The 20,170-nt window shown below is 48.9% G+C and overlaps 1 protein-coding gene across 11 annotated transcripts in view; it reads right to left on the bottom strand.

Annotated features, from left to right (window-relative positions):
- Positions 1–20,170, bottom strand: part of PIK3CD (phosphatidylinositol-4,5-bisphosphate 3-kinase catalytic subunit delta) — a 53,034-nt gene that overhangs the window by 6,161 nt on the left and 26,703 nt on the right. For 8 of the 11 annotated variants that reach the window (XR_007770760.1, XM_050931397.1, XM_050931393.1 and 5 more), the window contains 14 exons: positions 18,081–18,170; positions 15,664–15,885; positions 11,634–11,730; positions 11,016–11,146; positions 9,494–9,553; positions 8,993–9,160; positions 8,297–8,418; positions 7,992–8,135; positions 6,751–6,850; positions 3,942–4,120; positions 3,609–3,718; positions 2,830–2,908; positions 1,572–1,739; positions 588–738 (listed from right to left, as the gene is read on the bottom strand). Coding sequence is in view for 10 of the 11 variants with exons in the window: in XM_050931397.1 (XP_050787354.1) it covers positions 588–738; positions 1,572–1,739; positions 2,830–2,908; positions 3,609–3,718; positions 3,942–4,120; positions 6,751–6,850; positions 7,992–8,135; positions 8,297–8,418; positions 8,993–9,160; positions 9,494–9,553; positions 11,016–11,146; positions 11,634–11,730; positions 15,664–15,885; positions 18,081–18,170 (1,821 nt within the window). In the remaining variant the exon portion in view is untranslated. The remainder of the gene's footprint in view (positions 1–587; positions 739–1,571; positions 1,740–2,829; positions 2,909–3,608; positions 3,719–3,941; positions 4,121–6,750; positions 6,851–7,991; positions 8,136–8,296; positions 8,419–8,992; positions 9,161–9,493; positions 9,554–11,015; positions 11,147–11,633; positions 11,731–15,663; positions 15,886–18,080; positions 18,171–20,170) is intronic. The other 3 variants (XM_050931399.1, XM_050931401.1, XM_050931402.1) reach the window with 2 other exon arrangements.

Below are 20,170 nucleotides of genomic sequence, written 5' to 3'. Positions count from 1 at the left end.
GCTTCAAGATGAGATCTGAAACCCACGGTCATTAAAAATCCCAGGGAAGTGAAATTTCAGCACAGTTAACTACATTCTTTGGGACCTCAGCTTTCATTAAAGGCTCTAGTCTTTGTAACAGCAAAGTAAAGTTTCAAAATGGGAAGCCAGCATAAGTGATCTCTGCCTGAGTCTGCAGACAGCCTCAAACAACAGCTGTGAAGTGTGACTTGCACCCTAGTAATTATGAAGTGGGTGTTAACACTAGTTAATAAATACTGACATTTCAACTGTGCTGAACTATTTCACTGCTGATCAAGGCATGCAAAAAAGAAGGGCAAATATATTCTGAAGCTATGTAATCGCTTGAGAGTCAAGTCTTGTTTTGGCCACACAAATGGGCAGAGAGAATTTTTCCATTCTCTACTATTAGGGTGGAAGGTCTGGGGCCTTTATCGGGGGCTCAGCAGTTCCCACACTATCTGGTCCGAAAATAGCCAAGAAACCAGCTGGGATGTTTCTGTTCCCCTCTGAGTGGCCTGCACACACTATGGCCAAAGAGACAAACAGCAGCAATGAGATCTCCAGTACTAGCGAACGCTCCATACCTGGCCAGTTTCCCGGATCATGATGTTGTCGCTGTGCCGGTCCCCTATGCCCAGCACATACGTTGCCACACAGTACCCAGCACAGGAAAGAGTGAACTCCTCTATGGCTTGTTCTAGTGCTTCACTGCAAGGGACAGAAACGAAGATGAGTCTAAACCCAAACAGATGATGTACTTTGAATACAAATACTTTACCCTAGGGCTCCTCGCTCTCATACCCCATTCTCCATGTCACCTGCTGAACCCAGTGTGACACGTACACAAACTACCAATCCTGTGTTTTCTGTAAGGTCCTTCACCGGAGACTCTTCTTGTCCCTCCTCCATGAGAGAAGGGTGGACGGGACTCCTGCTCAGTCTTAACCAAATCAGTTGGCTTCACAGGACTGTGGAGACTGAACAACCTCACTCATCCCTAATGGTTCCTGCAGGTCTGGGACAGGCGGGGTGGATTCGGGGAGGAGGGAAGCACTGTTACTGCCCATCACTGATAGAGAACTCGAGCCTGCAGGGCCATCCATCTGGCCCTCTCATTTATATCCCTTTAGTATCATCAGGCTTCTACAAAACAGGGAAGATGCAGGCCCTTATCCCTTAGTGCATCAAGAGCCTGATCGAACTAGCAGTGAGCATCCATGACTCCCAGTAAAGCTGTGGATGCTGAGCTCAACACCTCTCAGCCCCCCAGGCTTGGGGTGAACCTGAAAAAAGCCTCTTGTATCCCAAGGGAGCGGTGAGCTTTGTCCTGCCCTGGAACATTTCCAAGACCCAGCTGGACACATGGGATGCTTGCTGGTATATCGGGCAAGGACACAGGCACAAGAATGAAGCTATAGCCCAGGGATGCAGCATGCACTCCTCATTGTTCCTGGATGGCTTGGAAAACAGAAGGAACCGAAGAGGGGAGGTGACAATAGGGCATAGCAACAGAATTTGTCTCCAGCTGGAAGGAAGCCTGAAGCTGCAGTGAGCACAGTCTCACCTACCCTGGGTTCTTGGATTTTAGCCAGTTCAGCAGCGCATCCTTGTTGAAAGCTGCAGTGGCTGCCATGTTGCTTTTGTTCAGTTGGATGTTGGCAATGGTGTCCGAGTGCAGGACGACTTCGATCAGCCCCGTCTTGTCGCCTGTGGAGAGGCAGCCATAAGGGGTCATCCTGCAGAGATGAGAGAAACACTTTCCACTGAGACCTCACACACATTGGCTTGGCTTTTCTCTGGGATTCCCCCTCCTCCCCTTTACAAAGGGGATTTGCTCTGTGTGTGTGTGTGTATGTGTGTTTCACCGAAATTTCACATACAGCAACCGGGGACCTCTGCAAATCCCAAGAGTAACTCAGCCAGCAACAAGCATCAGTGTACAAAGGTGCCAAGCGCCTCGACTTCCAATGACTCCCAAGTGAGCTGAGGGCAGGTTGCAGCTTGGAGGACTGGGCACACAGAAGAAAGAGGTGCTCACCTGGAGGCCCGAGTTAAACAAATATTTTGCCCTTGTCTAGCACCTTTACTCTGAGGCTCTTTAAGCATGTTACAGACATCCACTAAGCCTGGTCATAACCCTTCTGGGAGGCCGGTCAGTTTCATTACACATGCCCCGCCCCCCCAAATTTTAAAGACAGGCAAGGGCAAAGGGAGGTACAAAGAAGCAGTGTGACTTGCCCAAGGCTTCACAGCGACTCAGTGGCAGAGCTTCGAATAAAGCCGAGGCAGCCCAACTTTCTGTGCCCTACTCTAACCACTACTCGTGCCGCTGAATTTCAGGGCCGATAACAGCAATAGTGATGGAAATAGGCCCATCTCTATTAACAACAACTGGAAACTTCACTCACCATCTTCAGTGGGGGGCAGTGGTGATGGGACACCGAGCTGGAAGAGTTCCCCTTTGGTTCTTGGGGTAAGTAGGAGGGGAGCAGGAGCTGCAGTTATTCTGCCCCCTCCATCCGCCCTCCCTCTCATTAGCCCCCTAAATAGGGCTAGCAGCTGGTCTCGTGTAAGAGCAACCCACTGGTTCCCTCTAGGGGCAGCTGTGACACAATCCTCCCATGTCCGCCGTGATTTCAGCTGCATTTTCCCTCACCCAATCATACCTCTGCTCTTATCTCCCCCTGAAACAACCCGCTCCCCACAGACTCAGACTTTGGCTCTGTCTTTCCCTGGTAGGGCAATACAGGACGACTGACAAAGCGAATCAGTCGAAATGCAAACTACCACGGGCATAGCACAAGTGACTCAGCGCTAATGACTCACCTCAGGTCCAAACCCTCCTGCTTCCACAGTACGTCCATCAGCTGGATCATCTGCAGAGTCAGCATGTCCTGACGGAGATCTAGTCAGACGTTACAGATGAAGACAGAGTTCTATTTCTCCCATTTTCCCTTCCTGCTCTCTTGAGAGCATATGCACATGGAAGATGCGTTTGCCATATTTCTCACTTTCTATAGCTGACCACTACGGGGCACCTGCATGCAGCAGAGTTTCCCCACTGTCACCGCAGTTGGACCTGGCAGTGTTAGATGCCTTCCCTCTCCCCGGAGCGGGACAGGTTTGTCTACTGCATTTCATTTTGCTGGTGGCTCTGTTCCCAGGGCTGTCTGGGGCATTTCAGAAAGCCTCTCTCTGAACAGAGGTATAGCTGAAATCAATGAGCCAAAATGCACTGTGGCAGGACCCCTTGCTACAGCGACTCCTACTGGCAGAGGCTGGGATAGGAATACCTGAAAGCTCTTCCAGGCCCAGCACTCCTTCCCCATTCCCAGTAGTGGCTCCTGCACAGCTCCAGCCCCATTCTTTACAACGACTGGGGCTACAAGGAGGTCTGAATGTCAGAGCTGTGCCTGATGACTGTTTAGATAAGAGCCTGCTAGGTCTCCATTGGAAATCCTGATGTCAAAGCCTCAGTCTCCTCACCTAACAATGATACACAGTTCAGAGTCCAAGCCCCAGCCCCAGCCCATTTACTGCACGGGAATGTTTTATATCCATTAATGCCCCCTGGAGATCAGAGGTACAAAACTTGCAGGACTTACCATCTCCATTTTTGAAAATGATGCCCACTCCCCTTCCACCTGCTTCTTCATTATTAAACACAATCCACAACGGTTTCATCTTGGAGTCCATAAAAGTGCACTGATCCACACTAGAGAAAAGGAAGAAACCTTTCATCAGTCAGGGTCTTTTCCCACTCAGACATGGGGAATGGAGCCTCATATGCAAAACCAGCTGCAAATGCTCCTAACAGACAAGAGGCTAGCACAGGCGGGAGCTGGAGATCAGGAAAGCCAGTGATCTAGGCTATTCCACCGAACAGTAATGAAAAAACCACATGGCAGTTAAGGGCACGGAGCACCAATTCTCCTTACCAAACTTCAGCAAGAATAATGGTGGGGTTCAGGGGGCACTGGAGATTGGAAAGTGCCTCGAGATAGGTCTCCTGCTTCATGCACACATGCATCATCTCCTTGGCTTGTGGTTTGGTGGCCTTCTGAGAGCTCACTTTAATGAAGTCATTCAAGGCTTTCATTTTATTAAGTGCTTCCCCCTGACACAGACAGAGGAAAAAAAATTAAAGCGAGAAACCCTGCTTATAGGGCCACATGGGAAAGTATGGCTGGCTTCATTCTCGTCTCCCCCTAGTGAACACTGGCTACACACAGCATGTTTGGCCGTGGCTGCCCGAGGGAAGTACAGAACTTGGATAGCAGGGATGTTGGCAAAGCAGCATAGGGACTCAGTCCTGAAATTGAGGGTCGGTGTGCAGGCCCAATAAGAGAGGGCTGTGGGTTAGGTGAGAAGAGCACTGGCAGCGCTGCGTAGGGGTCCCAGGACTGGAACAACACACATGGTGTGGATCATGATTGATTGATGTGCATTGGCTAGTTCTGCTGACAATCCTATGGGTCCTTCCCTTTCCTAATCTCTCTCTTCCTCTTTATCTAAGGTACTTCCATGGCCCATCACCATAGTACCTGAGCACCTCACAGTCTTTAGCGTATTGATCCTCACCACAGCCCCGGAGGGATGGCAGTGCTATTATCCCCATGTTACAGATGGGAAACTGAGGCACAACAAGGACTAAGTGGCTTGCCCGAGGTCACTTGAATCCAGGTCTCCCAAGTCCTAGGCTCATGCCCTCCTTCCTCTTTTGTGAGCACTAACACTTCATCCAGAATTTAAATAAACAAACAAACAATCCTGTGTTCACCATGAACTGAACAATGCAGCTTCATCAGAGCACCAGCCAAGAGGGCAGTGCCCCATTGCCCTCTGCTGAGGGGAAGTTACCAAATCCACTGTGTGGGGAGGGAGAATTTAACATGTCTTTATTCTGCAGTATAACTGATGGCATCCGGTTGTGCACAAGCACCTCTCAGGAGCTAAAGTTTATGCTGTGTGTCATCAGAGAGGTGATTTGCAATCACATCTTGGATTTGGCCTATGATCTGACTATCACAGTCACATGCCTACTCCTGGAACAGCTGTGTCCAACAGTCACAGAGAATGCTTTGCACTTTTACAGCCCATCAGCCAATGGCTGAAACCCAGATTTGTAAAGTGCTTAAATAATCCCCACCTGGGGAAAGAGAAGTGCAGAAAGTCACGGCACTAAATCAGACAGTGAGTCAACAGCAGAACTAGGAACCGACACAGGAGATCTGACTCAGTCCCCACTAGTGAACATTGCATTGCACTGCCCTGCTGGTCTGCAAAGAGTCCTATCCATTCTGGAACAACCAGCTGGAAGGAGGGCAGCTTCACTTCTAAACCTCGTGGACTGTGTGTGTGTGGTGGGAAGGGACGTGAGCAAAACTGAACATGGAGGGGAACTCTGGGTCTAACACCCCATAAAAAAAAAGAATTATCACTGTCAGTCTGATGTTATCAGTTACAGAGACTAAGTCCCTTGGGGCAGGGAGCATCCTTTTGTTCAGTGTCTGCACCGTGCCTAATACAATGGACTCCAGGCTGGGGACTTATCAGTTGGAAGCAACAGAGAAGGAGAAAGACCTGGATGTATTTGTTGATCACAGGATGACTATGAGCCAGAGAGCTACCAGTGTGATGCAGCTGCGAAAAAGGCTAATGCAGTCCTCACACACATCAGGTGAGATATTTCCAGTGGAAACAGGAAAGTGTTAGTACCATTATACAAGGCACTGGTGAGACCTCATCTGGAATACTGTGTGCAATTCTGGTCTCCCATGTTTAAGAAAGATTCATTCAAACTGGAACCAGTGCAGAGAAGGACTACTAGGATTATCTGAGGAATGGAAAACCTACCTGAGAAGAGAAGAGAAAGAGCTTGGCTTGTTTAGCCTAACCGAACAAAGGCTGAGGGGAGATATGATCGCTCTTTATAAATATATCAGAGGGATAAATACCAGGGAGGGAGATTTGTTATTTAAGTTAAGCACCAATGTTGGCACAAGAACAAATGGATATATACAACAAGTTTAGGCTTGAAATTAGACAAAGGTTTCCAACCATCAGAGGAGTGAAGCTCTGGAACAGCCTCCCAAGGGGAGCACTAGGGGCAAAACATCTAACTAACTGCAAGACTGAACTTGATAAGTTTATGAAGGGGATGGTATGGTGGGGCTGCCTATGATGGCATATAGCTGATCTGCGACTGCTAGCAGCAAATATCTCCAGCGGCCGGTGATGGGACATTGGATGAGGAGGGCTCTGAATTACTAAAGAAAACTGTTTCCCAGGTGTCTGGCTGGTGGGTCTTGCCCACATGCTCAGGATCTAACTGATCACCATATTTGGGGTCAGGAAGGAATTTCCCCCAAGGTGAGATTAGCAGAGACCCTGTGGTTTTTCGCCTTCCTCTGCAGCATGGGGCACACGTCACTTGCAGATTTAAAATAATGTGAATGGTGGATTCTCTGTAAGGTGAAGTCTTTAAATCATGATCTGGGACTTCAGTAACTCAGCCAGAGGTTAGGAGCCTATGTCAGGAGCAGGTGAGGTTCTGTGGACTGCAGTGTGCAGGAAGGCAGATGAGATGATCACGACGGTCCCTTCTGGCCTTAAAGTCTATGAGTCTGAGTCTGTGACTAAGGCTCCGAGGCACTACAACAATACAAATAAATCTTCCAACACTAACAGACAACATGCGGCTGTGAGCAAGGGACAGTCAGCCTTCTGCCTGAGAGCAGCCCTTACCTGCTTCATTAGAACTTTCATATGGTAGTTGCTGCCTCTGCAATAGGCCTCCAAAATCAGGCCAAACCTGAGGGCGACTGCAGGGACGTGCATCTCTGACCTATAGAAAGAGGGAGATTAAAGCTAACCTGACTCTCTGCAGCTAGTGACTAGTTCTCTTGTTCACACCAGCACAGGAAAAATATTATTAATGGCTCCGTTTAGATTCCTTTTATATAATGGGGGGCGGGGAGAACAGAAGGTTCTAAAGAAAACTTCATTGCCTGAAGCCACGAGCCTTCTTACTGGATGACTAACTTGTTAAGCATTCCTTTCGGAGAACCACCTCAGTGTTCTGGCCTGGAGGAGCCTGAATCCACATTTTCAGAGACTGCTGATCCCCGGGTACCCAGCCTGAGACATCTTAAAGGAGCCCAATTTTCAGAAAGTGCTGAGCACCTGCCTTCTGAAAAGCAGGCCCCTGTAGGGCACCCAGTGGAAGCATCCCCCAGTCACCAAATTTGGGCACACACTGAGATGTGTCTAAGGCTTCATGGAGAGAGGAGGAGGGAAAGCGTGCCCTGAAAATGCAACTTTTACATCAGGATCACCAACGTAAATTACAGGTGCAAGCTAAACTGATACAAGTCAGAGTTAACCTGATAAAAGTGTGTCTCCACACACAAGGTTTAACTAAGTCAGTGCACCATCATACCCCTTGTTAAACTAGTGCAACTTTGGGTGTGGATCAGGCCTGGTCTGTCCCAGAATGTTTAGAATCTCAGCAATCTGGAGTCTAAAAATATATCACCGTCTTGCTTCTTCGATTCCAGGGTGAGTTTGCCACGCTGGCAGTTAGAAATAACATGTGAAACTGTCAAAAGCACCTAAATTGACCTAGAAGCCTGAGTCTCCTGGGAAATCAACGTGTCTTAAGCTCCCAAGTCACTAAGGTACTTTTGAAAACTGTACTCAACATCTTTTTACTTGTCAAATGAGTCTCATTTGATATGGAATCAGCAAGAGAAGAAATGCCATGTTTACAGTCACATTCAGAACTGCACTCCTGGAAGTCTGACAACCATAAAATACTTCACTGAAAGAGACTGGGTAAGAATGATCAATAGCCTTTCAATACGTGTATTGAACCAAGTCTCTCTCTTTCTCTCTCATATACACACAATCCTGTGCAATCAGGATTTCAGTAAATGCTGGTTTTACATGGTTACCCAAGCAGAGTCTGAAATAAGGTCGCTCTTTACCTGAGATGCCAAAACAGAAAGTGTCCTATTTTGCGATTGGCTAAAGCTCTGTCCAGTAGGAACTTGGTTAATTCACAGTCTAAGTAGGATTCATACTTGAGCACCTGGACAAGCTGCAGCAGATACTGGAACAATTCGTCATCTCTGGGGAAGGAAAAGAAAGATCAAAGACAACATCACCTTGGCTGCATCAATTGTACTTACGTGTACAGAAGAGACTCAAGCATTTGCCCATAATCCTCCTCTGCCACCCTACAGCCAATCAGAAAGCTTCTCCACAGCTTCCCCCCATGGTGTGTACTTACGTCAGCTTTTTTAATGAGTTGATTGTGAAGGAACCAACATAGCGATCAGGGAAGCTAAAATCCAGCAGCTCCAGGGCATTCAGGACAGGCAGCTCCGGCCAGGACCGGAGCAGGGAGATCATCTGCAGGGGCGAGAACGAGGTGTGAAACAAGGACTCAGAAAGGAAGCGGAGACCATGGAGGGGGTCAGCATCTAAGCCATCGGGAGAGGCTGATGCAAGGAGCCAGGCCTTGAGCCTAGAACACTTTACTACCTGACAAGGTTGCATTTATTTTGGCCTCGGCAGCTGAGTATGCTCTTGGGGGGCAAGGATAGTTTTCATCTGTCTCTTGTTTAGCGCCCAGAGACTGCAAAGCCCACAACACAGCAGAACTTTGACTCTATCAGAGATGGTTCAAGGGAGTTCACAGGGGATAAGGTCTTATTGTACCCAACGGAACCGGGAGCCAGCTCCCCAAGTCCTAACCCAAAAGCCCTACAGCGTATACTGCCTGCACCGTAACAGAATCCACAAGCTCTGAGACCTCAGGACCTGAAGGGGCTGGGGACGCCCCGATGTGCCTGTGCACAGACCAAAGGCCGATGGAAAAGGGAAGACAAAAGCAGCCACGCACTGTCCCCTGCTTTTGGGGTCCCCAGACTCTGTAATCTGGGCTGGCTGCTTGACCCATGGTCCTCACCCACCCCAGCCTCACCTGGGCAACATCCTCATGTTTGTTCCACTTGGTGATGATGAGGAGCTTTGCCAAGGCCTCTGGGTACTGGTCCCGGATCTCGTACCTCATCTTCCACACCAGGTCCTTCTCATGCTCATAGAGTTCGGTGTGGCTCCTTCGCTCCAGGATCTCCCTCAGCTGCTGCTTCTGCTCAGAGGAACGTATGGGGTTCAGTCTGAATCTGAAATGGCCTGGCAGCTCTCTCTGTTCCCTGGGAGATGCTGCAAGGCTGGGCCCCAGGGGGAGCTATTAGGGTGCACAACACAAGTGGGGAAAGGAGCCAGGATGGACACTGGACACAGCTTGTGGGGCCCCTCTCCGAGGAAAGCCAGGCCCATGCAGAGCTGAGGGCAGCTGGCTGAGGATGGAGTAGGGGGCAGGTCTCCCAGAAAAAGCACTAAAGGAGACCCATGTGTGCAGTTCCCTAGGGAGCGCCTGTCAGACCTGACAGAAGTTGGCTGGATGATGCCAGACACTTGCCTCCTCTGGATCCTCTGGTGCGGCACGGGTGTACTCTCCGTTCCTCCCCAACTCCAACAGCTGCAATACGAGTACAGGCTAAGTGAAGTGTCTGCCTTCATCTTCTTCACAGCCCACCTGCCCTTTATGCCCACCAGGAAGCCCACTCTTCAGCTACTCTTCATGAGAGCCCAGAGAGTGTCCAAGCCCTCCAGAGCAGAATCATGCCCTGCTGACAGTTCAGCAGCAGGAGAGTCAGTAGTGACCAGCCATGCAGTTCTGCTGTCACCACCAGGGGTCACTGCACCCAGCAGGAATAAGAAGGTAGAGAAATGGGAAGAGGGCAGCAATCATGCAAGCCAAGAGTTCAAGTCCCTCTGGGAGAATGGCGCGCCAGTCAATGATCGCAGAGGTGAGACACAGCCGCGCTCAGTGATGTCCAAGATAACACAAACCATTCCCTCCAGAGCAACAACAGAGTGATGGATTCTTGGAAGTGCTCTGGCCAAGCAGATAGTTTTGTACAAGCTGCCACGGGTGGTGACACACTCGGTTATGGACGTGTCTGCACGGAACTATCCGCCTCTTCCAGCAAAAACAGAATTCCCGCTTCCTTTTCTGGAATGGATACAGCCTCTCCTGGAGCGGTTTCCATTCCAGATGTCTGGCCAGTGGAAATGAGCAATAGATGTAGCTTTCTCATACCATATTTTCAGTTATCAGTGAGTGCTGGCCAGCTGGGAGCTCTCTTACAGCACTCATTTTCCGTTATATCTCTCTTCCCGCCTTTCCACAAACCTCATGCCAAGACACAAGCTTTTTCAGAAACCTGCCCTTCTGTAAACACTGCAGAATTCTGGGCCCTTCACTCTTGACCTGCAACTGCCCATCTGCAATTTTACTCTCGTTTGGAATCAGGCAGTTTTGCATTAACAAGCTTCCACTAGTGATCGGGAAACTCTTCCTTTTTAAACAAAGCCAATTCAGATAATCTGAGGTCGTTAACAGAGGAAGCCCAAAGTTCTGACCCAGCTGAAACACAGGCAGAGCTCCCTTTCCACCACAGCTTGCCAAGTTCGTAAATCTGTCTGCAGACAAATGCTCATAGAATAGAATCATAGAAGATTAGGGTTGGAAGAGACCTCAGGAGGTCATCTAGTCTAACCCCCTGCTCAAAACAGGACCAACACCAACTATATTATCCCAGCCACGGCTTAGTCAAGCCGGGCCTTAAAAACATTTTTAAAGATGGAGATTCCATCATCTCTCTAGGTAACCCATTCCAGTACTTCACCACCCTCCTAGTGCTTCACCACCTCTCTACGGAGAGCAGATTTTCTGGGCCTTACATGGGACTGACAGGCTGGACCCACCCCAGTGTGTGTTGCGATAAGAACAAAGCTTTCAATTAGTCCTTGGCGGCCTTTATTAACCAGCTACTTACACCCAGCCCTTCTATGCTGCTCTATGGGACACTTAGAACTTTGTGTTCTATAGGCCAGGAAGCAAGGTGATCCATCCAGAGAGATGCCCTGCCCTTTACCTGCTCGAAGGATGGGTAGTACACAGGATGGGGTGTGACGCTGGGGAAGCAGATGACCAGGGCTGCTGCGCTCTCTGTGTTGGGGTTGCTCTGGACTGTGCCCATGGGGTTCAACAGCTCCCCTTTCTCATCTGAAAAAGTAAAAAGATCCTCAGGCTGGATTCCCAAAGCTCAGTGAAGGGAGGTGGGAGGGCAGCATGAGACTCGGCAGCATGGCTCAGCAGACAGGGCACTGGACTGGGACTCAGGAGACCCGAGTTCTAGTCTCATCTCCGACACTGATCTGCTGTCTAGCATAGGGCATCTCTCCTCAGTTCCCTGTGCCCCGTTTCCCCTCCCAGCCTGCTGTGTCCTGTCTCTCTAGCTCGTGAGCAACTCTGGGTAGAGTCTGTCTCTCATGACATGTGCACTCAGTGCACAGCACAATGGGCCCTAATCAGGGTGGGGCTTCTAGGTGCTACTGTAACACAGACTTATCAACAGTCATACCAGCTGGCAGAAGGTGTGTCAGTAAAATACAAGAACTCTTGCTCCTTCTGTGCTGCTAAAAGGAGATGCAGCTCTTGCCCATCCTGTGCTCCCTCCCCACCCCGCTGGAGGAGACCACAGCTGTGGTACCTGGAAATGATGACCACATGTGCAGGCAGCACTCTCCTGTTTTCAACTGGTCCTTGTAGTCAAAGAGCATGACATTCACCCAGGCTATTGGACAGTCCTGCAAGGGGAACAGGGAGATTGAACCAGGTGTGGTGCCAGGAGCCGGCTGATGGGAAGAGGAGGGTTAGCATGGGAGCAAGGGCAAAACAGGCCCTCCAAAATGTCAAGAAATAATCCCTCCCCCCAACAGCCCTCAGAATCTCCACATCAAGCCCCTGGAGCAGGTAAACATACATCCAACAATATATAGTACCCATTGCACCCAGCCCTGGGGTGGAACCAGCAGCTTTTCAGCTGCATGTACAACATTACGCTTCAGTTTAGAGCAAGAAGAGCACTTGAAACTGCAGGGGAGGGATTTAAGAAGGCAGCACATAGTTACTGGAGTTGGAATTTGGCCACACAGATGAGACTGAAATGCCTACACTTGTGGGAAGTCCCATGAAATCTTGATCACACGTGGCAAGGACTTCTGAGTAGGGGTTATCTCGCAGCACAGCTCCTCCTAGCACTACCCTGAAGCACTGGTTCAGTGCAGACTTAGAAGGGAGAGCACCACCACCACCTCTTTCTGTGGGTTTTCTCTGGAGGTCTACCATCCAAACACTGACCATGTACAACCCTGCATGGCTTGAGAGATCTGCCAGGATCACAGCACAAGATGGCATTAATAGACTCGCTAACAGCTTTAGAGAGACAAGGTGGTGGAGGTAATATCTTGTACCGAACCAACTTCTGTTGGTGAGAGACACCAGCTTTTGATCCTGCACAGAGTTCAGGTTTGAAGAAGAGCTCTGTGTAAGCTCGAAAGTTTGTCTCTCTCAACAGCAGAAGTTGGTCCAGTACAAGATATGACCTCACCCACATTGTCTCGCTAATATCCTGGGACCGACACGACTACAACAACACTGCATTGTTAACAGCTTTGTCTTTTTCATGGTGTAGCGTAGCACAGCACTTGGGGGACAATATTTGGTTACCTACACACCTGGAGAATCCCTGGGTTTCCAACAAGGCCTTCCAACCCTAACTCTGTAGTGTTCTCTTACCATTACACTTGGCTACTTTGTGTATTTCTACAGCTCCCTCTAAGCCACTTTAATACAGGGACCAGTTCGGTAAGTATGGATTCAGAAATCAGGATGTGCAGATAAAGCCAGGTATATCTGAACAAGAGGAAGACAGGCATGGTGGTTGTTGTTTAATAAAGGGGGAGGGATGGATTGCTGATCCTTTAGTATAACGATTAGCACTTTCCACCCATAGATCTCAAAGCACTTTACAAAAGGTTGCAAAGTATAAATAACCTCCTTTTACCGATGGGGAAATCGGCACAGAGATGGTGGCAGAACAAAATAAAACCCATCTCGCCGTCTGGTGCTCTGCCCATTAGACTACACTGCCTTCTTGAAATTCCACTGGTGAGCTGAGTTTGTTTGTACTCAATTCTTCAACAAAACAGTTTGGTCAATACGGCAGAACCAGCATTGAGCAAGACTTGTCAGAAGCCACCATGGTCTAAGAGCAAACTAACATGGAAACTGATCTCCCAAAAGGGTGACTGGGCACAGACCTCAGATGAAATTATCAGCACAGCCAGAAAGGGAAATTTCAGTACAAATGTGTGCGTCCACGCAAATGGGGCATCTATCAGATTTAAAAAGGAGCCATGATAAGCCCTTTACATCCTCCCACTGACACTTTCTAAAGAAAACACTAAGGCTTCTCTAGAAGTCCTGGCAAAGAGATTTTTAATTCATGGGAAAGGCAGGGAAGTCAGCTGTTTTCCCAGAATAATAAACATGAATCACTTCTGACTGACCTCTGACAGTCTCCAGCCCCATTGTTGATTTAGTCAGACTCTGGGTAGCTTCAGCATGATCACCTTTGCAACATTAGCTTCTAGTCCACAATGAGAAGCCAAACAACAAAAGTCCCTATCAAAACACATGGTGGAGGCGGCCAAAGCACGATACTTCGTGGATAAGGTCCAGAAAGCAATGACTCAACATCGTCTGTGTAAGGGCAGAAATAGCTTTGGCATGACTCAAAGAGGAAAGAGAGCAAATCAGAAAAACACTAGTCATCCGACTGATTCCTGTAAGCATGCAGGTTCGCCTCTTTTCTTGGTAGTAAGTGATTTAACCTCACCTTCTTGCTTCTGGACAGGCCAGAGAGACCAACAGCGCTCTCCAGCTAGTTCATGCACTGCATCTCAGAACAGTTACAATGCTATTAGCAAACAAGAGGCTGACCAGGGACCGTGCTAAACAATGGGAAAGGTCGTGGTACAAGGCTGGGAGTTTCAAAAGAATTTAAAGAAATTGGGCATACAATTCCCACTGAATTTCAGTGATGGTCTAGATATTACTTAGTCCTGCCAGGACTGCAGGGGACTGGACTAGATGACCTCTCAAGATCCCTTCCACTCCTACGCTTCTATGAAATTTGGGCCCCTAACGGACTGCAGCATTTGAATGATTCAGGTTTTATTTGTACTGTGGTAGCACTCAGAGGCCTCAGTCAGGGATCGGGGCTCCACTGTGCTAGCCATTGGTTCCCACACTTACAAACCAGTCTCTTCTTCGAAGTGCTTTAGTCTCAGGCCTCCATGCAAATGGGACCCCTGCACGGAGTCCTGTTAACATCAATCCATTGTGCCCACAAGGAGCCCCATCAATGCCAACATGGCTCTGTGCAAGCACAAGGATCCCATTTGCAGGGAGGCACTTGCAGGACTGGGGCATCAGGAAGACTTTATAATCAAACAAAATCAACCCTCTGCTTTTCCGTCCTTTTGCGAAGGCGGCCTGGTGAACTCTACATACCTCTGGTTCTCAGCTTCGAGACTGTGCCTATGTTTTCGTGGAAGTTGAAAACTTTTGTACAGAATCGAAGCATTTGCGTAGAAACAAAAAAGTGTTTCTTGCCCTTTGGGGGTTAAGAAAACTTTCCAAAGGGAAAGAGCTGGAGGGATAAGTTTACTAACTAGATAGTACCAGGGAATGTGCAATTCCTGGGTGCAGAGAATATGTTTTTGGATATATAATATCATGAATTAAAATGATCACATTTCTGTGCACTGGCTGTAAATGCTGCATTTGGCCTCATGTGGGACAACAGACTTTACCCTGGGTCTTCTCACTTGGGGCTGAAATAGCATCATGCATCCTTGAATACAGGAGACAGGATTCTGAGAGATGGGGATCACAGGAGGGTTGTTTTGGGGTGCAGGAGACGAAGGTGAGAAAACAAAAAGAGCTCGCGAAGTGAATTTGAGCACCACGGGCCTTCCCTTCTGTTGCTTGCACCAAACAGCCTCCTCTGAACGTGTCTGTGCGTCCCTCCTTGTCCAGCCCATTTCAACACAACTTTTCTGCTCCCTGTTTATGCCTCTTGTTCTCTCTGCCGCTTGGCAGTAAAGTAGCTCTGCACAGGGTTTGTTCTCACTCCCCCTGGGCCGTAAACTAGTTCCTTACAGAGTCTGTTCTCTTCCTCCACTCCCTTTGTGGTCAACTAGCTATGCACAGGGTTTGCACGAAAGACATTACTACAGAGAAGCGTCATCACAGAATGAGGTGTAACCTCAGCTACAAATGAGGAAGCCCTGGAATGCAGAGAAAGGGAAATGAACACAAATCATTCCCCTTTCTTTGCAGTTAAATATAGAGTAAATATGAATATTAACTATGAATTTCCTCTTCCCTCCCTCCCCCGAGGGGTTACAATGAGGTTACAGCTCCATAGTAATGGCAGCCACTCCCCAATTTCCTGCTCCCCTTGGAGCAGTTACAATGGGACAGCCCATCGAACCGGTAGCCATTCCTGACTTCCCAACCTCCTTGGAGCAGTTGCAATGGGACAGCCCATCATGGAAGCAGCTTTTCTACGGGCTGAAGTTCTCTCTTTGAAATGCAAAGTCCTACGGGTTTAACTCAATGCTGCTTCTGCTGCCACACACAGCTGGTAAGACTGGCCCGGCCTCACTTACCGCTTTCTTGGATTTTTTCTTGGTGGATCGTGCCTTCTTGGCCTTCTCGATAACAGCGTAGAGGGCGAAGCAGAGCCGCGCCATGCGGGGCAAGTCGCAGATGCTAATGTCAAAATCCAGCCTCTGTTTCCACACTGGCTCCGAACACACATTCACCTCGGCGCTTGACACCATCTTGCAGAGCATCTCGTTGCCATGGTAAAGGCCTGCCTGCACCACCAACTGAGAAACAAGAGTGCACTGGGATCACAATGGCCTGAGCTCTTTGCTTCGGGGGTGTGGTTAAAACAAGGCCAGGACTCCTGGGTGCTATTCCCATCTCTTGCCACGGTCTCTCTGCGAGCCCTTGGACAAGTCCCTTAACTTCTCTGTGTGTCAGCATACTGATCTATACAGTTAATATGATCTCTTCCTACCTCACATGTGGGTTGTCAGATTTAATTAACGATTGCAAAGTGCTCATTTAATCCACTATTAAGCTTGTACTACACATCCCTTTCTGTGCTCAATCAAGTCTGTTACAGGCTTGGCTACTGAGCCTGACTATTTAGCTGTAGGCACTCATGTCTCTCTCTCTCTGGAGGTCACCAGATCAATTCCCAGTCTGTTGGATAAGATGGCTGCTATCACCCTTCCTAGAAAGCACATTCTGCCCACATATATGTGATGTTTGGAAACCCTGGAGGTGTAAATTCAGTGCTATCAGAACAGCAGCCCTGAAGAATTAAATCCTGTTACTCCTAGGACAGGTACCACATGGGCAACAGTGGTACAAGCTGTCCTTTGCCAGTACGCCTTACCCAGGACCCAGAGAGACTCCTCTCTAGAGAAATTTAGGCTGATATTTTCTCAGGAGCACTGAAATTCAGTGGGAGTTGGGCACTTAATTGCCTTAGGCTGGAATTTTCAGAAGCGCCTGGGTAATTTAGAAGCACAATTCCCAGTGCAAGTCAACAGGGAATTGTGCTCCTAAATCACTTAGACACTTCTGACAAGCCCTCCCTTGAATCTCCACACTCCGGTGAGTCATTGGCCTTTCTGCTGAGCCTGCCAACACGGATGTCAATTGCTGCTATTGTTTTTTTTTCTGGTGGGGACATGCTGGGTAAAGTTTTCAAAAGGGCCAAGTGACTTAGGAGCATACTTCCCATTTTCAAGTGACTTCAGCGTTTAAAAGCCTGCTTCTGAAAATGGGATTTAGGCCTATGGAAAGTGTACCCCTCGTCACAAGATATGATTGCCTTGAGTGAGACCCAGGCAAGTGAGGTACTCTCTCTTATTGGAACAACTTCTGTTGGTGAGAGAGAGAGAAGCTTTTGAGCCACTTAGAGCTTTCCTTCTGGGACTGACAAAGCTACAACTATACCACATACATGACTGAGACCAAGTCACTCATTTCACACCAGCCCCCAAAGAACTGCCAGCTGGGAATGACGTTGGAATTGTTTTTATACCAAAGATACAAAAATATTATAAATTAAAATCCAACAGCAGTAAAACCAATTGGTGGAAACACTGAACGAATCTTAACTGCTGAAAGGCTAGACAGGCCCAGATGAGGAAACTGAACCATGCCCCGTAGGGAAAGCAACCAACAAGAAATGGACATGGGCTTATGCCAAGGGAGAAGCAAGTTAATAGCACTGGGGAGGATGTGAAACTCTATTTCTGGCATTTGCAAGTCTCCATATGGCTAAATGCATCAGCCCTCACTTCTCCTCTCTCCTGCCTGGACCCTATCATAGACCAGGAAAGAGACCTCTTCCTAGCCTGTGCCATCCCTCCTGCTGCACGTTCATCCAGGCACTAGAAATCACCTCTAGTCAGGATCCCCTGCACACTCTGGGAGACCCTTTCAGTGAGGCAAGAGCCTTATGAGAACCACCACATCTATATCTGACATTCAGGTACCATTCTCTGCCTCCTTTATCCTCATTTGCCAAATCTCAGAGGTCCCACTCCATTCGTTGCCTGCCTCATTTTGGTAGCAAGTCCTCTGCTTCCTAGGGCCTATTCTCTCTCCATTCCCCTACTGCTCCCCTATGCTGAGGCCACCTCTCCGTTCCTCTGCCCTCACCCCCCTCACACAGACCCAGTTCTTCCTCCTTCATTGGTCTCCAGCACTTCTGCATCTCCGTTGAGGTGAGGTCACCGCAGATGAGTAAGTAGGCTCTGTACTCAGAAACTCTTGCAGCTCAGACTTCTAAGAATGTGCCACTCGCTCAGTGAGCTGCTGGCTAACAAGTTCCCTTCTCCTTCCTGTTGTGAAGCTTTGTAGAAGTTGCCCTAAAGCTGAATGAAGGACGATGCAGCAAGGAGTCATGTGATCTCAGGCCATTGATCCCTGCTGACTTTCACACAAGTGGTAAGCAACCAGATGCAAAAAACCAAACAACCCACACCCAGCCTGCACCTACCTTCATCCTCTCATCTGCATTCACTTTACTGCCTTGCACCAGTTCAATGTAAAAAGGCTGATTAAGGGACCAGAGAGACTCGTGAGTTGGCTAGAAAGGGCAGAGAGAATCGAACTTAAGTTAGCACATGGACCAGAACGAAGACCAACCTGCAGTCTCTGGGGCAAGGAGACAGGCTGGTGCCCCCCAGCAGCAGAGCTCCTCATCGCCACTTGGTCCCCTGGAATGTATTGTACCCACCTTAGAGATAGGGAAACTGATCCAGGACCAAATTCAGCGAGAGTAAGTGGGTGGATCTCCCACTGTAACAGTAATACCTAGCACGTCTATAGTACTCCTCAGCAAAGGTCTTTATGGAGATGTTCAGTATCATTTTCCCCATTGGGAACTGGGGCACAAGAAGGTGAACTGAGTAACCTGGCTGGTTAGAGGCTGAGCCAGGAGTAGAACTCAGTTCTCCTGCACCACAGTCCAGAGCAACACAGCAGCCAGTGGACGCTGCTCATGCCAGGGCTGAATCTGGCTCAGAGAAATAAAGGAATTAATCCAAAGCCAGAGAGACAGTCAGGGTGAGAGCTGGGATCAGAGTGCTGGAGTTCCTGGCTCCCTGACTTGTGCTCAGACTATTAACCCTGGAAATAGGGATAGAGAGGTGCCCCCAGGACTGGCATAGGGAGTCACTCTCATTTTGACCTCAGGATCTCCAATGGGAAAGAGGAGGTTACCTACTGTAACTAGAAGTTCTTTGAGATGTGGTAGCCCTATTTGTATTCCAAACGTGGGCACACATGCGTGCCGTGCGCCTGAGTCCACAAGGTTTTCTTAGCAATGTCCATTGACCCACACGTGCGTCCTGCATCCCCTCATGCTCACAGCCAAGTGTATAATAGGTCGTATGGATCAACACCTCTCCCATATCCCTCTTAACACTGAGTAGTCCAGTCTGCATCACAGCAGCTGGAGGGCGGGTATTGGAATACAGATAAGGGCCACACATCTCGAAGAATCTCCAGTTACAAGTAAGTAACCTCCTCCTCTTCTTCCAGTGATGGTCCCTATATGGATTCCAAACACAGGTGAGTAGTGAGCAACGATCAGCGTGGAGATGGGTGCAAGAACATGAGAGGAAGTGCAGTCCGCAGTACAACATCGCTAACAACAGCGTCCGCAGCCGCCACTTGGGTGACGGAGTTGTGGGACATGAACATGTGGACAGAGTACCAGGTTGCTGCACGACAGATGTCTTGCCAGGAGACGTCTGCTAAGCAGGCTTGTGTAGAGTGCGCTGTGACTCCATCTGTTGGATAGCGTTGTAGCATTCGTGGATGTACCCAGAGACCCATTTGGAAATTTGTACCGAGAAGAGGGCCTGGCCCTTAGATCAGTCAGCAATGGCTACAAACAGTTTTGGCCATGTGTGAGAGGCATTCGTCCTGTGAAGGTAGAATGCCAAGGCATGGCGGATGTGGAGGGAGTGCAGGACCCTGTCTGCGTGGGAGGCATGTGGTTTGGGGCAGAACACAGAGAGGTGAATACACTGATCTAGGTGGAACTCCAACACTACCTTTGGGAGGAATTTAGTGTGGCCATAAGGAAAATTTATCTGTGTGGAATATGGTGTAAGGGGGATGTGCCATCATGGCTGCCTGTTCACTGACCCCTCTAGCTGAGGTGATGGTGACCAAGAAAATGACCTTCATGGAGAGGTGAGAGAGGGTGCATGTTGCCAGCAGCTTGAAGGGTGGGCTCATGAGGGCAGAGAGAACAAGATTAAGGTCCCAAGGGGGTGGGGCTTGAGTACTGGCAGGAAGGCATTGAGTAAACCCTTCATGAAACCGACAGTGATAAGGCATATAAACACACAGCCGCTGTCCACCAGTGGGGAGGGGGGAGGAACTGAGCGCTGTCAAGTGGACTTGTATAGAACTGAGGGAAAGGCCTGACATTTTGAGATCAAGCAGGTAGTCGAGGATGATAGGTATAGATATTGCATTCACTGGGTGGCGATGGCAGTGAGCCCATAAGGTGAATCGTTGCCACTTAACTTAGTAGCAGGCCCTGGTGGATGTCTTCCTGCTTTGGTTAAGGAT

Source organism: Gopherus flavomarginatus, chromosome 21, assembly GCF_025201925.1.
Source record: "Gopherus flavomarginatus isolate rGopFla2 chromosome 21, rGopFla2.mat.asm, whole genome shotgun sequence".
Lineage (NCBI taxonomy): Eukaryota > Metazoa > Chordata > Testudines > Testudinidae > Gopherus > Gopherus flavomarginatus.
This window is presented reverse-complemented; position numbering and strand designations above follow the sequence as displayed.